The 22,400-nt window shown below is 41.0% G+C and overlaps 1 protein-coding gene and 1 long non-coding RNA gene across 4 annotated transcripts in view; both read left to right on the top strand.

Annotated features, from left to right (window-relative positions):
* Positions 1–22,400, top strand: part of DMD (dystrophin) — a 1,188,090-nt gene that overhangs the window by 1,066,029 nt on the left and 99,661 nt on the right. For all 3 annotated transcript variants that reach the window (XM_081951523.1, XM_081951524.1, XM_081951525.1), the window contains 2 exons: positions 19,967–20,133; positions 21,857–21,968. In XM_081951523.1, the coding sequence (XP_081807649.1) occupies positions 19,967–20,133; positions 21,857–21,968 (279 nt within the window). The remainder of the gene's footprint in view (positions 1–19,966; positions 20,134–21,856; positions 21,969–22,400) is intronic.
* Positions 984–3,195, top strand: LOC309391261. Its single transcript, XR_014175249.1, has 3 exons — positions 984–2,531; positions 2,631–2,717; positions 2,842–3,195. It is a non-coding gene; the product is annotated as an uncharacterized lncRNA (long non-coding RNA).

Here is a 22,400-nt window from a genome sequence, read left to right on the forward strand (position 1 = left end):
GGACTGCAATATGTCAGAAATGGTGTAGGATCTCCTGCTTGGATGGGGGTTTAGTAGTATATACTACATATCAAAATGTAGAGGCCCTTCCCTCTCTCTCTCTTGCAAATGCAGCGCACAAAGACAGAAGTTGGATTGGATATCTCTCCCAATGGCTTGAAAGCAGCTCCTCTGCCATCCCCCCGCACTCCCCCACTGCCTTCCCCAAACTCCTCCCCCATTGCAAATGCAGCATGGTGCTGTCTGGGTGGGAAATGCCTGGAATGCAATAAAGCCCACCCACTCACCTCCTGCTGGCAGGCTGGGGTGAGAGGAGAGGAAGAGAAGCCGGAGGGGAGCTGATTGGAGCTGAAAGAACATGGCTGGGGGAAAGTGTGTGCACTACAACATGCCCCTTTGCCTGGCTTCCCTCCTGTGGTCTCCTCAGTACTCGCTCATGCTCTCCCTCTCCAGTCTAGTTTGATTGCAGGCTGCTGCAGGCTCATTTGCCTCAGCTATGCTATCTCCTTTCTTTCTTTGCTGCCCGAATGAGTGAAGTAGGGAGACAGAAAACGTAGGGAGATAGCATAACTGAGGCAAATGAGCTTGCAGCCTCCTTCCTTCACACGTTCTGGCAATGGGGGGGGGCTTCCTCACACACCTTTCTTTCTCCGAAGGCATGCGAGAAAGCACCCCCCAATTGCCCGAACGTGTGAAGGAAGGAGACTGCAATCTTATTTGCCTTGGCTACACTATCTCCTTTCGTTGTCTGCTGCCTGAACGAGTGAATGACACATAGCCGAGGCAAATGAGACTGCAGCTTCCTTCTTTCACATGTTCGGGCAATGGCGGGGGGGGGCTTTCTCACATGACTTTGGAGAAAGGTGTGTGAGAAATCCCTCCCCACTGCCTCTCAGAGGCGGGGCGATTGGTGAGCCATCCTATCAGTGAGTGGCGGGCAGGGGAAGCTTGGTGTGGATGGGTGGGGGGAGCGAGCGAGGGTGGGTAGGCAGGAGGGAGCATTCCGGTACTGTCCCATCGGACGAAGGGGTTCTAAAAGGTACGGTACATTTGACGAACCCCTTCTGGTGTACCAGTGCGAAACCGGGAGCAACCTGCCCCTGGTGTAGCCCCTCCACTTTTATGACATCACCCCCCACCATCCCCATGTTTCCCACCCTCACTCTCATCTCCCCTTACCTTGGAGGTCTATAACGTCATATCCACCATCCCTCCCTGAATCTCAAACCCTTTTTACAGGAAGTACTTAACATCATTGTGAGCCCAATCTCTGTGACCCATAATCCTTCTCACCCGGTAATGCAGGTTCAAAAACACACACCTACCCACTGTGACACACATGGCCTTTCACATGGGTACGTTCTAACAACTGACACACCAGACCTACCTGACCCACAATCACTTTCAGCTTGAATAATTGTGACATAGTAATTATTCACCAGAAAAACCTCATTGATTCAGATTTGTAGAGCAGCAGCCAATGACGTTGTTGCTCTGCTTCACAGCTGCCTCCCATTGGCTGAAAGAAAATGATTGATGGGCCGAGCACATGTATTCTCCTAAACCTTCCAGAATGCCTTCCCAATGCCAGAAGCAAAATGAACGACGAAGCATTTTCTGACGGGGGTAGCTGTCAGCATGAGAATTACAGTCTCCCAAAACTGTCAGCTTTTTACACAGAGCAGGAAGTAAAAAAGCAATACCAATGCAAAATAAGAAAGCAATGTGAAAAAATAAAAAACTATAGTTTCCCAAAACTGTCAGCTTTTTTAAACAGAGCAGGAAGTAAAAAGCAATATCAAAGCAAATTAAGAAACCCTGGTCCCTGTTTGCAGTTGTAAGGCAAGGAATTTGAGCAAGTCTTTAACTTTGGAGGGTGTTTATTTTACTTTACAGAGATGTAAAAAATAAAATAACTATATTTGCAAAGAAAACCACCATTTTTTGTATGTGAGTTATCTCTTTTTCTGAAAAGGGAGCGTAAAGGGTAGCTCTAAAAGGCAGGAAAAATAAAATTAAGAGAAAAAATAATACTAAAAATGTGTTTTTTTCTCGAATGAGTTCTTAGGATAATAGTTCACAGGGACAAGTTGAGACATGCCCCAGAGAGGGTGGGCATGTGGACATGTGTGCGATGCTCGTGACAGCAAGTGTGATAGGGTTTAGGGTCTTTTTTGCCCTGTCCCATGCATGGCCTGTGGGTCACGGCATGATAAAAGAGGCCCTCTGCAGAAGAGTGGTGATCTCTTTTAATAACAACATGCAACCTGACAAAAGGAAATAATAAAAGGGTTGTAGACCCTTACACCATGGGCCGATGGAAGGCCTCTTTTGAAAGATTGCCATTAAATATGTTGTTCTATGTTTGTCGATGAGTTAAGACTACTTCAGACGTATTTTGTTCGGATGTTATCTGTCCTGCTGTAACGTGAAGGACTATGAAGATGATGTAGACCTCAGTGTATGTTGCCGCAAGTGATGGGTAACGGCTAAGAGAAGCGATTTATCGCAGGACCATGCAACAGGAAGTTGTAAGTAAAGACTGTTTATATAGTCAAAGAGGTGGTGGTGATAAATTGGGATAATCCTGTTATCACCGTGATAGGTAATGAATTAATATATTTTTCCAGGCACTGTTCCAGGATGTAACCATAACAAGGTGTCCACCTTAATAACAAACATATCAACCAATGAAGAATCTGCAGAGGTAGACTTAGGTAAATGAAACTAAATTGATTTTTTACATTTAATATAATATAATATAATAATATTTATTTATATAATAAAGGGGGGAAAGTTGCTGTTAGCTTTAGTAATGGGATATTTTTAATATTTAACCAGAAGCAGTTTTTGGATGTAAACATGACAAGAGTATGGTTTTTTAAAGAAGCACCTCAAGCGAGGAAGAATCTACAGATGACAGCCAGGATTGTCAGAGTCTTGTACTGAGGATGTTAATGGTGATATTAACGAAGCAGTTCTGAAGAGCTATGATTACCCCATTTGTCTACCAAGTGGGGATTAAAAGGGCCTTTCAAACGAAGATAACACTGAAGGATGCACATGTGGGGGTGTTGATTGTATTTGCGACTACAGATGTTGAAGATGACGATGACGACTATTATATCTCTTATGAAGGTTATTATTCTGCTTGCAAAGTTACTGTGAACATACTGTAAATTACAAATAAAAGGTTTATGCTAAAGAGTGTCTGTTTTTAAACAAGTTTTATTGATTTTTACAATTTTTCCAAGGAAAAGGGGTTCAAAGGGGTGTGATAACATTTTGACAGCTACATCGTGCGGGGGAGAGCAGTCCCCCCAAGTCTCACAACTTTTAAAAACAAGAGTTAAAAGGAAAAACCTCAACATTTGAATAGATATTAGCAGTTTTGAGTTTAACACTAAATCATCAGTATGTTTCAATCATTTTGTTTTGTATCACTTCCGTAAAAGTACATTGTAACAACAATTGCAATAATGTTTCAAATCACTTTTGTGACCTGAGCCTTCTAATTATTGCATCCTCCCACCCGCCTGCTGGCAGAGCCTCAGCCCCTCCCTCCCTCGTCTCTTGTGTACCATCCCCCATTTCATCTAGGAGAGCATTATATTTTTTAATGAAAGCCTCCGCCTCCACAACTGTGTTGATTCTTATTCTGCTGCCCTCCCAGAAAATCAACATGCCTTCTGGTAATAGCCACCTGAACCAGACCCCTTTGTTACATAATTTTTTTGCTAAAGAGGAATATTTCTTCCTCCTATCTCTTACTTTCTTTGGGATCTGCTTAAGAATGGTTATTTCTTTATATTTTAGTGGTCCTCCCCTTTGAACTTCCCTTGGAACATTGTGTGTTCTTGCATAGGCTGAGTTAATCCTATAGATCAGTTCAATGTCCCACCAAAGCTGTTGTTTATCTCTATTAATATATTCTGCTAATATTGTGGTCATAATCTCCTTAAGATCTTCATTCTCAACTTCTGGCAGGTTTTGGAACCTAAGGAAAAAGGACATCCTTTCAAATTCCATTTTTATCATGTGGTTTTCAAATTCTACATTCCCCCTTTGAATTGTCTTCACCTCGTCCCTCATCCCAACCGCACCCTCCTCCAGTACACCTATTCTCTGTTCATTCCGTGTGGCTTGTTGTTTCGTTTCTCTGAGCTGATCATTTAAGTCTTGTAGTTGTTATTTTATTTCATCCTGTCCCTTTAAGATAGATTGAAGCATCTGGTGAGTAGACATATCCCTTGCACTCTCTTCAGGGGCTTTAGGTTGTAAAAATGACCCCAGTTGTGACTGCTGCGCAATCGGACTTGACGTGGAAGATGTCAGGGCCGATGAAGCCTTGCCAGGTGGTAGCTTTTTTGGACCCATCATGAAGCTCAGAAATAGTTATTAATCTGTACAAAGAAATGGCGTCTGTAGGGAAGCACAGCCGGTAGAGATCACAAGGCAGGCAAATCCAAGAGGGAAGAAATCTTCTAATACAGAAATAAATCAAATAAGTAGATCAAAATATTCCAAATCCAAAGAAAAATGCGTTTAGAGAGGCTCCTGGAGATCTCTGGGGTGGAAACTAGTTCAGAGCCATAAAATCTTCCAAGGGAGGAATCTCATTCGTAAAGACAAAGAAGAAAGAGGAAGTTGGCCATCTTGGCTCAGCCTTTACAGGTGGTCAGGAAGCAACAAGTCCAAAGTTTCCATACATAGTTTAAAGGAGAGTCAGTTCAGCCACCCTATCTCTCGCAATTGTGGTCAAAAAAAATTTTTCCCATTATTTAAGGGAAGTGAAAGTAAGTTTTTAACTCTCTCCCTCCCCTATGAGAGAGAGAGATTTTGCAAGTGCCGCTTTTCCGAGAGGGGTGGAAATTCCCCCCCTCCAATCTCAACTCTTCCAAAGGTTGAAACAAAATCCTAGAAAAACTGCAATTCAGTCAATTGAATAAAGCACTAAAAGACTTGGGGAGACCTCCCACCTCACCGCACTTCAGCTGTATCTTTAAAATTGCTCGTTTCCTTCCAGGCTCCGTTTGGCGAAGGCGCACGGTGGCATTCCGCTCTCCCCCTACGCTCCTCGGCTCCTGGGGCAAAGCTGGAGACCCCCCCCCCCGCAGCTGCCGCCGTTCCAGGGGGTCCCAGCAAGCCGCCCCTACAGCAGGGCGCCCCTCCAAGGCACCCTGTGCTCCCCCTAGACTTCAGGGGAGCCCACCGAAGCAGCGAACAGCGGACGCAAGCGTCCGTCGCCCTCGGCTCCCGGAAGTCGTCTCTGCTAAAGAGTGTCTATTGTACGGGGAAAACAGTGCAGAATGAAGTATAACAATGTTCTAAAGGAACTGTATTATACACCAGAACGTACAGGCGGGTATTGGTGTGTAAATTTATTATTTAAAGCTGGGCGGAAGAGCATTAAAATCTTAACATTGAAGCATGTCAAGACATGGCTTTCCAGGCAAGATGCTTATACCCTTCATAAGCCCACAATAATTAATTTCCTAGGAACGTAACAATAGTTTCTTGTATAGACTGTCAGTGACAAGCAGACCTCGTGGATTTATCAGGATTTGCCTTTGAAAACAATGTCATGAAATTTATTTTAACAGTGATCGATGTACTATCCAAATATGCCTGGGCTGTCTGTTTATCTGATAAGTCTGGACGTGAGGTTGCCGATGCCTTCCAGAGCATCTTCCAAACAGGAAGGGCTCCCAGAAAGTTACAGTCAGATGCTGGAAAAGAATTTTTAAACAAACCTCTGAAGACGCTTTTGGCACATTATGGCATACATCATTTTGTGACACATAGTGAAACAAAAGCAGTGGTTATAGAGAGATTTAATCACACTCTGAAAAATAAACTCTGGGGGTATTTTACAACTAAAAATACTCACCAATACGTAGATGTTTTACCAGCTCTCATCTGGGGTTACAATAACTCTTACCATCATAGTATTCAGACAGCCCCCAATACGCTAACCACTCTAATGAAAAAGACATTTGGCTACGCCTGTATGGAAATAGTTTAAAAGTGGTCGGAAAGTTTAAAAACTTTAAGTTGGGGGATCACTTTAGGATATCCAGACTAAAGGGTAAATCTTTACAGATGATATATTTATTGTCAAAGAACAAGTACCGAGAGGAGAAAGAACAGTATATACATTAATGAATTACGCAGAGGATCCTGTTCAGGGAACTTTTTACCCAGAAGAGATGCAAAAGTATCTAACGATCGAGAGAGTGTCTATAGAATTGAAAAAATAGTCCGGAAACGAGGGAGGGGAAAACAAAGGGAATTCCTAGTTAAATGGTCTGGATGGTGAGAGTTCGACAGTTGGATTAAGGAGCATGAAGTGTGCCATCTTTGACATGGCAGGTTTCTATATTACACTACCCAGCAATGCATCCATGGTGGCATTTCCCAACAACAAAAGTTCCAACTTTACTATACTATTTGATTAGCAAAAGTGCTGGAACTTCCGGGATCATGGGAAGTAGGACTGGTAGCATTACAATATCATCATACTTGGAATATGCAAAGGAATATTTTGAAATCGCCAATGATAGAAAAAAATGTATTTTTTCTTTAAAAACTGGTCACTATGCAACCATCCAGTAATTGATAAAAATATGAACAACATTATGGCTGAGTCTGAAGAACCACCACAGGTGATCATGAAGTATGATGCAATCTGATGGAAAATCAGAATTAAAGGCGCTGGTCCCTACAAAATACTAGTCACCGAAGGACTTGGGAGGATATTAGGAGTAAAACCACATGGGCATACCGAAAAAAGCAACTTTGTTGTGGACATTACAGATGGTTTCAACGTGCTGTATATTTATACAGATATTGTGTGTCCATAGATAGTGGGAGACTTCTATGTACCGTTACTACGTTATTTACTCGTATGGACAATGAAATAATTACGACAACCTATGACCAATCACATTAAACCGTTAACAAGCATTATATTGACACGATTACTTGTAGAAATCAAAACGGATCAGAATGAAAACATAGCTTTTAACCATGGTAAGGTCATTGTTAAGCTTCATTTCAGGCCTCAGAAAAGTGAAGAATGGTCGTGATAAAGAAGTGCAGGAGTCCTCAAGCCTACAGGGCACAGGCAGGAAATGGTCTACGGGGTTTTCGAGGAGCCCCTGTTATGTACGGTACAGGTATAGATCTGTTCCGGTGACTTTTTCTAAAAGCGATGCCGTTAATGAGGAGAGGACTAGAAATAATTAAACCTCACATGAAAGCGGCGGCTAATAACATTGTCAGAGATGTGTCAGGACGGATTGTATCACATGTTGGGGGTAGGCAGGAGGGTTCTGGTATGGCAGTGATCAAGAAGAAACATTCTGTTGGCCCACCTATGCCTCCTAAAAAGAGGAAGGTTGTGAAAAAAACACTCCATACAAAGAGGAAACATTCACAAGGAAGGAAGCGCTGCGAGAAATAGAACATCTTCTAAGATAAAATGTCATTTATCCACGAGGCTTCAGAGGAATGTGTCAAATTGGAGCTAGATCTTTTTCAATTAGCACCTACGCAAATCAGCATTGAAAACTGCACATACATCGAGATCCCCCCCTTTATCAACGCTGACACCGAATACACCCTTGGAATTTTTTATAATGGGCATGGCAAACATTACACAAATTTAAACAATGCTCTGCTGTATGTGAGCTGCAAGATTGTAAAGGCCAAAACCACAGATATCAATGATGGTGCAAGAGTGAGCCTTTTCAACTATCCCATAGTGTCATTGTTCAATCAGGTGGATGTTACATTAGGTGATTGTGTGATTACACAGTCACCACCGCTACGCATACAGAGCCTTTATTGCACTTATTCTGAACTATGGTGGAAATGCCTTGGGCACCCAGTTTTCAGCAGATGGGTTTTACAAGAATGACGCGACGCTCATGGAGAACACCTTGCTGACTATGGCTGGCAACTCTGGTTTCAGAGCGAGAGCCAGACATACAGCTGGAAGTCGTAAATGGGATCTGCTAGGGCCATTGCATAGCAATCTGTTTTTTCAAGACAAGCTATTGATTAATGGCGTGGATGTGAGCATTAAACTCTCAAGAAATAAAATTCAGTTCTGCCTGATGAGGGATGGTAACAAAAATTACAAAGTACAGATCCGGGCAGCATCTCTCTTTGTAAAACATGTAAAAGTATCCCCCAGTGTGCAGTTGGGACATGCGGAGGCGCTGCTTACCTCCAATGCCAAATACCTCATTGATCATGTAGATATGAAGGTTTACAGCATTCCTGCAGGCAGTCTTGTGTGTAACCAGGAAAACCTATTTCTAGGACAGTTACCTAAGCAGTTAGTGATCAACTTTGTGGACAACGCTGCATTTAGTGGTAATTATGAAAGAAATCCTTTCAATTTTCAGCACTATAATGTCAACTTTTGTGCCCTGTATTATGATGGTGAACAAATTCCTGCTAAATCCCTTCAGCCTGATTATGAACATAACCTTTTTGTGAGAGAATATATGCAATTGTTACAGACGTCTGGCAAATGCATTAAAGATCGTTTTGTGCTGATCAACCGTGAGGAGTTTAACAACGGCTATACGTTATTGTTTTTATTTGGGTCCTGATCAAGCATGCTCAGAGCACTATTCCCTGATCAAGAACAGAAACTTCAGAGCAGAAATTAGATTTGCTGTACTTTCCCCCAATACTGTCAACATGATACTCTATGCAATCTTTGAAAATCTTATTGAAATAAGCCACACAAGGAATGTTTTGTTTGATTATATGTGAGAATGGACACCATACACATACTATGGGTGCTTTCTGGAAATGCTCTCTTTCTAGGTGTATACCCCAGCAATTTGTTACCCAAGAGAAAAATTTCAGAGGCCTTTCGTGTTAATTGTAAATACCCATCCCCACACTCTTCCTGGTGAAAACTGGGTGGCACTGTAATTTCCAACTCACAGCTATGGTGAATTTTTTGACTCCTATGGAAGGGCTCCAGACAACTCTTACTTTCCTGTTGACATTGTGAGGTATTCAGAACTGCAGGCTAAGAAGTACACATACCAAGCTCTTCAACTTCAGCACCCCCTGCCAATAACCTGTGGACAGCATTGTTTGTTTTATCTAAGTGCATGAGAGGATTACCTTACAAAGATATTTTAAAAATCTCTGAAAAAGATTTCAAAAACGATCAAATGGTGGAACAGTTTGTAGTAAATATGAAGCCTGGAAGTAGTACTGTGATGTGTAACTGCTACCAATGTATGTAAACATGTATGGTACATAATAAAATAAACACAAAATGTTAAAAGCATTGCATGCTTTACAATGTTTTATTCATTCACAATTGGAACCAGTCAGCAACATTTAGAACATTTTTAGGATCTGACACAAGTACAAACATGTGGCATTTGTTCTACCCCCCAAAAAAGCATCTCTGGAATTCAAGGGAGCTAGGAATTTACTATCTCATAGAAATCGCTTCAACCCCTCATCACACTTCAACATGTTGTTCCATTCATGTTCCCAGATGCTGCGTACTACAAAGCCTAAACTATGCAGGTAATCTTTTCTAGTCCTAGTGCAAGAATGCAACATGCCATAGATTGAATCAAGCAGACTATTGAAGTCCTGGGATTTGTAGCATATAGGGCAACCGTGAAAAAATAGCCATAAAATTCAAACACCGTTTATGATAGCAAAACCATCCAATAAGTAAATGCCTACTTGCTTTTCACCGCCTTGCAGAGCATGTTGGATGTTAATCCCTTCAGTATGTTCTATATACATCAACCATTGTATAGAGCAAGCAGAAAAGCTTTTCTTGCTCTTCTGATAATTGTCCGGAAGGGCTAGTACTATGGTATCCTTCAAAAACATGAACCAATACTGTCTCATACAAATAGACTCTAATATTACATACTGGAAAGGGTCAATGCAACAAGTTTCTCTCTAAGAATATTTCCTCCCCTCCCTCTGAAAAAAATATCTACCTGTCATTTCCATCACTTGTTCCCTAAACCTATTACAGGCCTCTCTCAGTATCTTAACATCTTGTTTGCAGTTGTATGCAAGATCTTTTTGGAGGTTAAACACTGTACCATTATTAGCAGCATGCCATTTCTCAAATTTCTCTCTCTCACCAGGCATCATGGTTTCAGGACTATAATACTTGGCGTCTGGCAAAGTTCCAATGTAATCTTGGTTCTCTGCAGTGTTGAACAAATGAGGAAAATAACCCTTGGATCCTTGAAAACCCATAGCTTTCGGCATTTTACTCAATTTAATGGGTAAAAAAGAAAGGCTGTCGATAAAACGTATATGAAAGATAGGCAGGGTTATGCGTAACAGTTTACCTCCCTGAGTTAAGAGTTGTACCTTCACCTTTTCACAAATTCCTCCAGACACTTATCACTGTACCATTTCCATTTCCTAACATCCCTAGCAACCAGCATGTCTATAGCATACACATAATTTGGTATGTGTGTCCCTGTTTCTTGACAACATTCAAAATCATATACAATGTACCTTTTACAAATATTCGACTTAAAAATCCTTTTCAGAAAACAAGCGATCTGTACTTTGGTATCACACTGTTCACACTTTGCCTTCTTACATTTGTCATGTGGGGCAGGCACGTAGACGCCACACCTGGAACAATTTGCCTCGTGAATAATTTTTCCTTCCAAAGCCAACTGTTCATGCCTTTCAAAACACGGCGTAGACGGGCAAAGCAATTTGCACGTACAGTATCTTACCCTCCCACCAGTCACTTCATGGCATTCTGAACCCATGAAACCTTTTATGCTTTTTACTCTGTTGTAATTACTGCTGTGTAACAGCATAAACTCCACTCTTACTTCCAGGGACCCCACAGTTACAAAAAACCTCCAACTCCCTTCATGATAAAACACAACCTTTATAGTCATATCGAAGTAGTCCTCAAATAAGTCTATCTGTGAAAATCAATTCTGTGATCTGTGGAAATACTGAGAGTGTTATGTAGGCTCATGGCTCTGGTAATAATTTCTTGTTTAGTAGACAACCCGTTATCTAACAATGACAACAGGTTGCCTGCAAAACACAGAAACATCTCCACATTGAATTCAATCAGGTGTTGTCTTTTCTTCTCCAAAACTTTACTGAATAGAACTGTTCCTAATTTCCAAAGATCACTCCCCTTGTGGTTCTTCACAATGGTGACTGTTAATTCCAAATAATTCCTCCACAAGAGTTCAACATTGCTTTGTAATAAATTCTCTACATAACTAAGAAACTGGTCAGTATTTAAATCCTCCAGAGGTCTCCTAACATTAAATAGAGATCTGCCTAATTCCTCAGCATCCATCCACAATTGTACAAAATCATTGGGCCTTACCTCTCTGGAAATACAATTCAAAAGGTTCTGTATCTCATGATGAATTATATCTATAGCCTGTGTGAATGATTGAACATGTTTCATATTTACAAATCTATAGCATTCATAGTATTCTGTCTCCCTGAAATTCTTCACGTATCTAGGGCATGATTGAATGTTCCCCAGGTATACATCTGAGGCTTCTGTTGTACTTAGCGTGTCAAAATCTTCCAAGAGTTCCCATTCCTCTGCTGATTGGGTTTCTGACATATCATCCTCTTCACTGGTAATGTCACTGTTTCTGACCGTATTCTGATGGGTGTCAACCCCCATTTTTGACTTTTTACAAACAAGTTCTACATAAATAAAAATGACACATTGAAGATCTGTCACTGTCCTGAAACCACACCATAAAATGTGTTTTCTGCATCACCATGCCCCCCATCCAACCACCCCCACCCCCTCTCCTCCCCTCCTACCATGACACCCCTCCAGAAAATTCTAAATATCCTTTACCAAACAGAAATAACAGCAGGCTTAAAAATTCTTCAATATGCAAGTTTTATTAGAAACACAAATTTTACATTAACATTTTCTTGTAATCAATATCTGTTTCATTTTGACATGTCATCCTCTTTAAAGATATAGGTGTCTCATCACATATCCTTGTCATTAACAACATTGGATCCTTCGCCTTCTCAATGCTTTCTATAAAGGCATTGACTTCATTGAGGTTATCCCTTGTGAAATATAATTTATTCATTTTGTTTGAAATATTAATAATCAACCATACAATTTGAGGTCTAGTTATTTGAAGACACATGCTTTTAAAAATGCTTGTTTCATCAGATCCATCAATTCGATCTTTATTTTGCAGGCATCCCATTAAACAATGATGGAGAATTTTGAGAACACAACTTGTGACAATTTGCAAAAGACCTGTGTTCAGTTGAGAGACCAATTCTGAAAGAAGAAATACCTTACATTATCTATTCAATTTTTCAAATCATGAATCTTTTTTTGGGGGGGGGGTTTACATATTCTGCATATTGTCATTGTTTGGCAGTTGACAGAATTGACAATAACAAAGCTTAATCGCCAGGTCACATTTACTCTCAATGTTAATTTTTTTACAAAGTTTCCTAACTCGACAGGTCCTCTTTGCAGGTTCTGGTGTCACTTTGACATCAAATAAATCATCAATTGGCTCTTTATTATAACCACTTTTATTATTCCCGACATCAGTCTCCATATTGTTATTAAAAGAGGTATAAGCTCTAAACAGTTGAATCGCCACCCCCCTCTGCAGAGAGCCTCTTTTATCAGTTCGTGAACAGCAGACCACACCAGGGACAGGCCCAAACATGCCTTAAACAAGGTTATCACACGTGGTATCACGAACATCGCACACACGGTGCTTTTCTTTGCAAATATAGTATTTTTTACATCTCTGTGTGGTAAAATAATAACAGTCCAAAGTCAAAGTCTTGCTCAAATTCCTTGCCTTACAACTGCAAACAGGGGCCTTACTTTGCTTTGATATTGCAGTTTACTTCCTGCTCTGTAAAAAAGCTGACAGTTTTGGGAAATGATAGTTTTTTTTGTTTTTTTACATTGCTTTCTTACTTTGCATTGATATTGCTTTTTTACTTCCTGTTCTGTGTAAAAAGCTGACACTTTTGGGAGACTGTCATTCTCATGCTGACAGCTACTCCCATCAGAAAACGCTTTGTCATTCATTTTGCTTCTGGCATTGGGAAGGCATTCTGGAAGGTTTAAGAGAATACATGTGCTCGGTCCGTCAATCATTTTCTTTCAGCCAATGGGAGGTGATTGTGAAGCAGAGCAACGTCATTGGCTGCTGCTGTCAAACTCCAGCTCTACAAATGCGAACCAATGAGAAGGCCCTCTGGTGAATAATTACTATGTCACAATTATTCAAGCTGAAAGTGATTGTGGGTCAGGTAGGTCTGGCGTTTGTTGTTACAGCACACCTGTGTGAAAGGTCATGTGTATCACAGTGGATAGGTGTGTGTTTTTGAACTGCACTACCAGGTGAGAAGCATTTTGGGTCACAAAGGTTTGGCTCGCAATAATGTTAAAGTACTTCCTGTAAAAAGGGTTTGAGGTTCAGGGAGGGATGGTGGATATGATGTTATAGACCTCCAAGGTAAGGGGAGATGAGAGTGAGGGTGGGAAGCATGGGGATGGTGGGGGGTGATGTCATAAAAGTGGAGGGGCTACACCAGGGGCAGGTTGCTCCCGGTTCGCACTGGTACACCAGAAGGGGTTCATCAAATTTACCATATCTTTTAGAACCTCTTCGTCTGATGGGACATTATCGGAATGCTCCCTCCTGCCTGCCCCCCCTCGCTCGCTCCCCCACCCGTCCAGTCACCGCTCGCTCACTCCCCCCATCCATCTGCACTAAGCTTGCCCTGCTCGTCACTCACTGATTGGATGGCTCACCAATTGCCCCGCCTCTGAGAGGCAGCGGGGAGGGATTTCTCACACACCTTCTTTCTGCAAAGTCATGCGAGAAAGCTCCCCCCCCGCCATTGCCCGAACATGTGAAAGAAGGAAGCTGCAGTCTCATTTGCCTCGGCTATGTGTCATTCACTCGTTCAGGCAGCAGAGAACGAAAGGAGATAGCGTAGCCGAGGCAAATGAGCTTGCAGTCTCCTTCCTTCACACGCTCGGGGAATTGGGGGGTGCTTTCTCACATGCCTTCAGAGAAAGAAAGGTGTGTGAGAAAGCCCCCCCCCCATTACCCGAACGTGTGAAGGAAGGAGGCTGCAAGCTCATTTTCTTCGGTTACGCTATCTCCTTCTCTTCTCTGTCTCCCTACTTCACTCATTTGGGCAGCAGAGAACGAAAGGAGATAGCATAGCTGAGGCAAATGAGCCTGCAGCAGCCTGCAATCAAACTAGACTGGAGAGGGAGAGCATGAGCGAGCACTGAGGAGACCACAGGAGGGAAGCCAGGCAAACGGGCATGCTGTAGCACACACACTTTCCCCCAGCCCTGTTCTTTCGGCTCCAATCAGCTCCCCTCCGGCTTCTCTTCCTCTCCTCTCATCCCAGCCTGCCAGCAGGAGGTGAGTGGGTGGGCTTTATTGCATTCTAGGCATTTCCCACCCAGACAGCACCATGCTGCATTTGCAATGGGGGAGGAGTTTGGGGAAGGCAGTGGGGGAGTGGGGGGGGATGGCAGAGGAGCTGCTTTCAAGCCATTGGGAGAGATAGCCAATCCAATTTCTGTCTTTGTGCGCTGCATTTCCGAGAGAGGGAGAGGGAAGGGGGTAGGAGTGATATATCCAATCCAACTTCTGTGTGTGTGCGCTGCGTTTGAGGGGGGGGAAGGTAGGAGAAATATATCCAATCCAACCTCTGTGTGTGTGTGCTACGTGAGAGAGAGAGAAAGAGAGAGAGAGGGAAGGGGTAGGAGTGATATTCTCAATCCAACTTCTGTGTATGTGCACTGCGTTTGATAGAGAGAGAGACAGAGAGGGAAGGGGGTAGGAGAAATATACCCAATCCAACTTCTGTGTGTGCACGCTGCATTTGAGAAAGAGAGTGAGAGAGCGAGAGAGGCAAGGGGATAGGAGTGATATATCCAATCCAACTTGTGTGTGTGTGTATGTGTTTGGGAGAGAGAGAAGGGGGGAGGGACGGAGAGGGAGGAAGGAGGGGAAGGGAGAAAGAAAGAAAGAAAGAAAAAGGAAACTTTTTTCGCAAAGGAGAAAAACAAATGCTGTCACTTTAAATCGGATCTGAGCATGCCTTGCTGTGGAATTCTGGGAGTTGAAGTCCACAAGTCTCAATGCCTTTAAATTGAAGCTTTAAATTGAAAAGGTGCAGGAAACAATAAAATGGTTATATGTTACATGGTGTTATGTTTTTGAAGTTTTGGGGTTTGTGCAATATGGGCTTTGTGTTCCTAAAAGGGTTTGGATGATTCCCTGCTTGTGAATGGAGCCAAATTTTCTCTAGGGTCATTATCTCATTATCTCTATCTGGCAGGAATGTGGAATGAGCCTCAGTCAGGTTTCTTTGTTAGCAGAAAGAAAGAAAAACAGCACAGCAATGTAGGGCTGAAAGGTCATCGGAGGTCATCTAGTCCAGCCCCCTGCTGCAGCAGGAAACCTTACATTGTCTGGATTATTTGGTCCCTCTAACAGAGAGGAAAATTGCTAGAAAGGAGGAGTTTACTAGGACAAGGCTGCCATGCAGAGGAAGGCAGAGATAGTCCTTGACATGACTACAATTGAGCCCAAAATTTTGGTTGCTAAGCAAGAGCCTTGTTAAGTGAGCTTCAACACATTTCATCCAATCCATGACATCTCCTGGTGAGTGACATCAAGTTCGCTACTCCCACCCGGTCACATGACTGTCAAGCCACTCCCACCTGGTTATATGACTGCCAAGCCACTCCTACCTGGTCACACAACTGCCAAGCTACTCCCACACGGTCACATGATCACCGAGCCACTCCCACCCCAGTCACATGACTGCCAAGCCACTCCCACAAAACAGGCCACACCTACTAAAATTTCTAAAAAAAATTGAAACCCACCACTGGACTACACTGTAAACAAAACACATCGCAAAAGGGGGTGGAACTACAAAATAAAACACATCACAAAAGGGGCGGGGTTACAACAGAAACAAAACAAAGGGGCAGGACTAAAAGGCATCTAAATTTTGATATGCAGTATATACTACTGGGGTTGGATTAGAGGACCTACAAGGTCCCTTCCAACTCTCTTATTCTGTTCTGAATACAGCAGGAAAGAAGATTGAAACAGAATTGATATGGAAAACAATGAAAATTGGATAAAAAGGAACTTAGAATTACCCTGAGCCCTTCATCTGATCCCAAATGCTAATTTTAAATATTCCAACCTCCAATATTCCAAAACAAAGATTGAGAGAGAGACATTAACTTATCTGTTCCCAAACCAGAACTCTTTTTGAGCTTTGTAGAACAAAATTTCATGAAAATGTTGGATGAAAGCATCTATGCATATCCACATCCTAAAGACTATATCATTGTATTCTTAAAATTATATATAATTTATATAAATGAAATTTATAAATGCATCGCAATCAAAGTTCCAAATAATAGTCGAGGAGCCAGCCGAGACTGCAGCCGATACTTTTGCTGCTGGGTGGTCCAATCAGGCCTAAACCGTCCCACAGAGATGGTGAACAGGAAGAATACGTCTTGGTGATCTCAGGGACATCGCAAAGTCCTTGATCAATCCAAGAGAAGTTCTTCAAGCCGGTGACAAAAAATCCAGCCATTAGGCTGATGAAGTCAGGGTGGCTCCAAAACGGAAGGATACGGAAAGAGAAAGTGTTTCCAGCTGGTGAGGAATTTTACCATTTTAAAAGACTGCCTATAAAAAACTTAAAATTAATTTAAATTGGTGTTCATAGATGGAATTTATGCAAGTCTTTTAAAACAAATGGATTAAGTTTTCTTCTATTTTTTTTTCTTTTATTATTATTCTTTGTAATTTATGGACTAAAATTCTCCTCTCATTACTGTGGGTGTTCTTCTAACTCATTCAAGAATCGGACTTTTTAAAAACTTGAAATACAAAAAAGATACAAAAAGAAACAAAAAAATTGCAACAATAACACTGCTACTCGGAGGCTGGAGGGTTGTGTATTAGAAACGAAACACACTTACTTTTCTCACTGATTATCCTGGCTTGGCAGTCCATGGTCTCACTGCTTGTTTATAGAGAGTGACAAGAAGAAAAGCATACAGATGTCCCTTTGAAATATATCTTTAACCAGAGAAAAGTGAAAATAAAATTTTATTGTGAATCTATGCTTAATCTTGTTAAAACCTTCCAAGCTAGAGCAGCAGTGTTTATTAGCTGGAGATAATGGCACAATTTCAACAGCAGAAAGAAACTTTAAATCTGCAAAATATATTTTTAGAAATACAGAAATTATCAAACACATTTGAGAGGATAGAGAAGTTAGAAGATGTTTATCAAGTGGAAAAAGTGGTGGTTAGAATCCTAAAAATCGAAGATGAAAATGACTATAAAAAAATTAAAATTGCTGATATTTATGGTGATTGGTTTATCTCTGAAAATGGAAAGAGTGGAATACTGAAAGAGGAATTAAATGGAGGGGAAATCTACCCTAGATGGCAAGACACAGAAGAAGAAAAAACAAAAGAATGTATGGATTTTAAGAGCTCTGGCCGGCTGGAGAAGGGGGTTGCATCAGTGCCTGTTCTGCCCCCAGCAGGCATGCCTCCTAGCCTCAACATGTCCGGGCCCAGCTCTCCCTGCAGCCGCCGCCGCCGCCGTGGGGCTTCAAGCATAACGTCTTCTCTGGTTCCAAATGCCCAAACTTGACTGCCGAGTCTTCCAGCAGCGGCTGCTCTAGAAGTGCACTCTGTGGTTGTGGGCTGGCTGCTGGAAGACTCTCTGTCTGGAAGACTCTCTTACAGAGACTTCTAGCAGCTAGCCTACAACCATAGAGCGCACTCCTAGAGTGGCTGCTGTTGGAAGACTCGGCAACCAAGTTTGGGAGTTTGGAACCGGAGAAGATGTTATGCTCGGAGCGCGGCGGCGGCTGCTGCTGCTGCATGAAGAGCTGGGCCCAGACATGTTGAGGCAAGGGAGCAGCCGCCCAGCAACTCCCCCCTCCAGCTGGGCAGAAGGCCACTCCCCAACCTAGTGGTATCCCGAAGGCGCCAAGCAATGTAAGCACCTTTCTCCCCCCCTGGCTTCTGCAGCTTGGCGCCTTCAGGATACCGCTATGTCGGTGAGCGGTGCTCTGCCTGGCCGGAGGGGGGGTTGTCCAGGGGGTTTATTTTTTGGGGTGGGCTTATATTTTTCCCCACGCAAAAAATGTGGCAAGTTTTAGGACAGGTTGTATTTTCAGGGGAACACGGTAGGAACTTCATTGATAACACTACCGACAATCAAAGATAAGCTGATTAAGGAAACAGAAGAAGGGCATCGAAATTACATGAGAGATTTTATAAGCAAGGAGTTGCTAAGAGGAGTCCATTCAAATTTGATTAAGGAGATGATTAGAGGACTGACACCACAAATGGCAGAAGACATGAGACTGTTTTGCTGCTTGAAAGATACAGGTTGATAGATGGAAGATTATAATTTAAAACTAGTTAAACTTAGTGAAATTTAGTGACAATAGATATAGTTAAATAAATAATTGATAATGATAATGTATACAATGTGTAGTGTTATGACAAGCAATAATGGGATATGAATATTGAATGGTACCCATGAAAGGAAGATTAGAAATTCTTTTGGATTATATATAAAGGTTAATAAAAAAGAACTAAGTTAGATGCAGTTAAATCTTGATTATTAGGGGGAAAATGTTATGATACAGGATATAGTCAAATAAAAGAGGGATAATGATAACAACGTATATATATGTATGGGTACATCATAAGGAAACTGGATGTAAATTGTAAACAGTGATTTGGAAAGGAGGATTAGAAAATTTTGTTATTAGATATTATGGATGTTTAGCTAGAGTAGGACATAAGGATTCAGTGTTATTGGAGGATTTTAGAAATAGTAAATGAAATGCCAGTATGTGGTTATGTATTAAATCTTGGTATATTTTATGATGAAGGACGTTTAAACAATTATAGTCAAATGAAAATGGAGGTATGATGGTAACATGTATAAATATCTGAGTTAAAATACTTAATATGAATTATGCTTGATGACTGTGGAAGAGATGCACGAAAGCCTTTTGTAACCAACTGATAAACTTTCTACAGTATATAAAGAAGGAATATTTTATGTGTTGTGTTTGTTTTGAAAATTAAACATTAAAAAAATATTTAAAAATTCCAAATAATAGTCAAATTGTTTATCAAAAGATATACTGTATTTTTTGGACTATAAGATGCTCCGGACTAAAAGATGCACCTAGTTTTTGGGGAGGAAGGCAAGGGAAAAAAATCTGCCTCCCAGCATCCATCCGGTATTCATGTGGCCTGTTCGCTGCAGCCCACTTGCTGCGACCCATTCGCTGCTGTGACCCATTCTAGAACAGCTGATTGGTGCTGCACCAACCCCCCTCCACCTCAATGTTTGCTGTATAAGACTCACATACATTTCCACCCACTTGGGGGGGCTGCATCTTATATTCCGAAAAATACAGTCATCTTTTTTTTCCCCTGACAATGCATCTGTCAAGGTTCCAACTAATGAACTCCAGCAAATCAGAATTCAGAGATTTGGTTCCTTCCCAAATGTCTTCTTTATTGAGTACATCATATTGGCACAGCTTCAGTGGAAAACCAAATCTAAATCTTTCCCACAGTTACAGTATAAACTAGGAAATAATCCCATCCCAAGTATCACAGATCACGTTGGCCAATAGGGTTAATTGGCTGGCTCTTCAGGCACTCCTTCCCCAACTTTATCTGTTGCCAGTAACAATGAGCTTGGTTTTCATGAAAAAGCTCTTTGTTGTGTCTAGTATGCATTCCAACCTCCTTCCCCTCTGTGTAGCAACTGAGGAAAAGAAAAATGGCTGCTGCCACGTTCGTTTCAAAGTTGACAGCATCGCTTTTCTCTCACAGGCAAATAACAAACCTGAAATTGAAGCAGCTCTTTTTCTGGATTGGATGAGACTTGAACCACAATCAATGGTATGGCTTCCAGTTTTACATAGAGTGGCAGCTGCTGAAACTGCCAAACATCAGGCCAAGTGCAACATCTGTAAAGAATGTCCAATTATTGGATTCAGGTAACATGCTGAATTAATTAACACTTTCATACCACTGGAACTATAATCATGAAATGTTATTCAGCATAGAAGCTTATAAGTTCAATAAACTGTAAAGAACAAATTGTTTTTTTATCAAATATATTTCTCTTTCTTAAGTGAACTAATGCAGGAAACATTCTGCAAATTTCTTCCACATTGAAAATCTCATATTTGTCTTTTTCCAAATTAAGTATTCAGAAATTGAACAAACAAGTTTATGAAAAAGTAAATTCCATCTTCATTTTGAAAGTGTGTTTGGACGCATAAAAATATGTAGGTAGTCCTCAATTTACAACCATAATATTGAGCCCAAAATTTCTATTGCTAAATGACACAGTTATGTGAATTTTGCCCTATTTCATTACCTTTCTTGCCATAGTTAAGTGAATTGCTGAAGATGTTAAGCTAGTAAAACTGTTCTTAAGTGAATCTTGCTTCTGTATTAACTTTGCTTTCCAGAAGGTCTCAAAAGATAATCAGATGAGCCCAGGATATGGCAACCATCATAAATATGAGTCTTTACTTTACTTTATTTAGAATTTATACACCGCCCCCTCTCCCCGAGGGGACTCGGGGCGGTGTACAGACAAAAGCTAAAAACCGTATATACAATAACCAAGTTAAATACCCCTTTTTAAAAAACAAATTAAATACAGAGTCTGTACAATGATAATAAAAATTAAAACAGGTTAAAAGGACAACCCCTTAAAATTTAAAATGCCGGCCAGGAGGATTGAAAATTAAAACTACGATTGGGCCAGGCCAGCTAATTGGAACAGGTGGGTCTTGAGTTTCTTGCGGAAGGAGCGGAGATCGGTAGTAGTTCTGATGTCGGGGGGGAGGTCATTCCAGAGGGTCGGGCCCATCACAGAGAAGGCCCTACTCCTGGGCGTCACCCGTTGGCATTGCCTAGTGGACGGCACCCGGAGGAGTCCCTCCTTGTGAGAGCGAATTGGTCGCAGGGATGTATGGGGTAGGATCCCAGTCAGTTGCCAAGCAGCTGAATTTTGATCACATGACCATAGTGATCGGCAACATTCATAAGTGTAAAAAATCTCATAAGTCACTTTTTTCAGTGCGGTTGTAATTTTGAATAGTCCCTAAACGAATAGCTGTAAGTCAAGGACTATCTCTGTGTACAATTAAGCTACTTTTGAATAGTAACAGTACAGATGATACTGGCTCCATTATTTTGAATGATGCCCAGTTTATTACTAGGTGAGGGCTTGTAGAATAGATACAACCTGTTCTCATAACAGTGCATCCAGTAAAATTTTTGACTCTGATTTTGAAATCAGCTGCAACTTCTGACTTTTTAAAGCTACAGTGTTAATCATTTTGATTATTTCAATGCATTGAATCTCTCTAACACTGAAGTCCTGCTATGACAAACAGCATATCTGATTAGTTGATAACCAATCTATTACTGCTTTTGGGCAACCCAAGTTCTTTGATATTTGAATGAAATATATGTTTATATGCTATGCATAATTCAAAAAAAATCAAAAAACAAAAATGGTTTAAGAGTTTTCACAGTATTTTTCCAGTGTTCTCAGTTTTTGTAAATGGATCTCTTATAGTTAATTTTGTGCTGCTGATTAAAATGGTATCATATAAAGCTCTAATATGATAGTCTTCAGGCTTACACTAAACATAGTTTACTCTTAAATTTGTAAATTGCATTTTTTTCCTTCTCTTTCAGATACAGAAGCTTAAAGCACTTTAACTATGATATCTGCCAAAGCTGCTTCTTTTCTGGCCGAGTTGCAAAAGGTCATAAGATGCACTATCCAATGGTGGAATATTGTACACCAGTAAGTAATGATCACGGTGGTTGTAATATAGATCATGAATGAAGCACAGTATTTGTATTTATATAGGTAAATTAGTAAGATTGAGTAAAGAATTGTTGAGGAAAAGTAAACAATCTATGCATATTTGGATGGAAAACATGTAATAATAATAATAATAATAATAATAAACTTTAATTTATAGACCACACCCTTTCCTAAACAGGACTCGCGGCGGTGTCTTTTGTACAAACAAAATGGAGGTCATAATAGTTCATTGTTCATGTGTTACTTTTCATATACTGTATATTGTTCAAAATTATATACTGGTGAAGTTAAGATTCATTGCTAAAATTAATTTTAGATATTGTTCAGTCAGATCTAAATATTTCCGAAATATATGTTTGCACCATAAAAGAATCCTCATCATATTATGATAAAATTACTATCTAAGTT

The sequence above is a fragment of the Natrix helvetica genome (genome assembly GCF_964273705.1).
Source record: "Natrix helvetica genome assembly, chromosome: 4".
Classification (NCBI taxonomy): Eukaryota; Metazoa; Chordata; class Lepidosauria; order Squamata; family Natricidae; genus Natrix; species Natrix helvetica.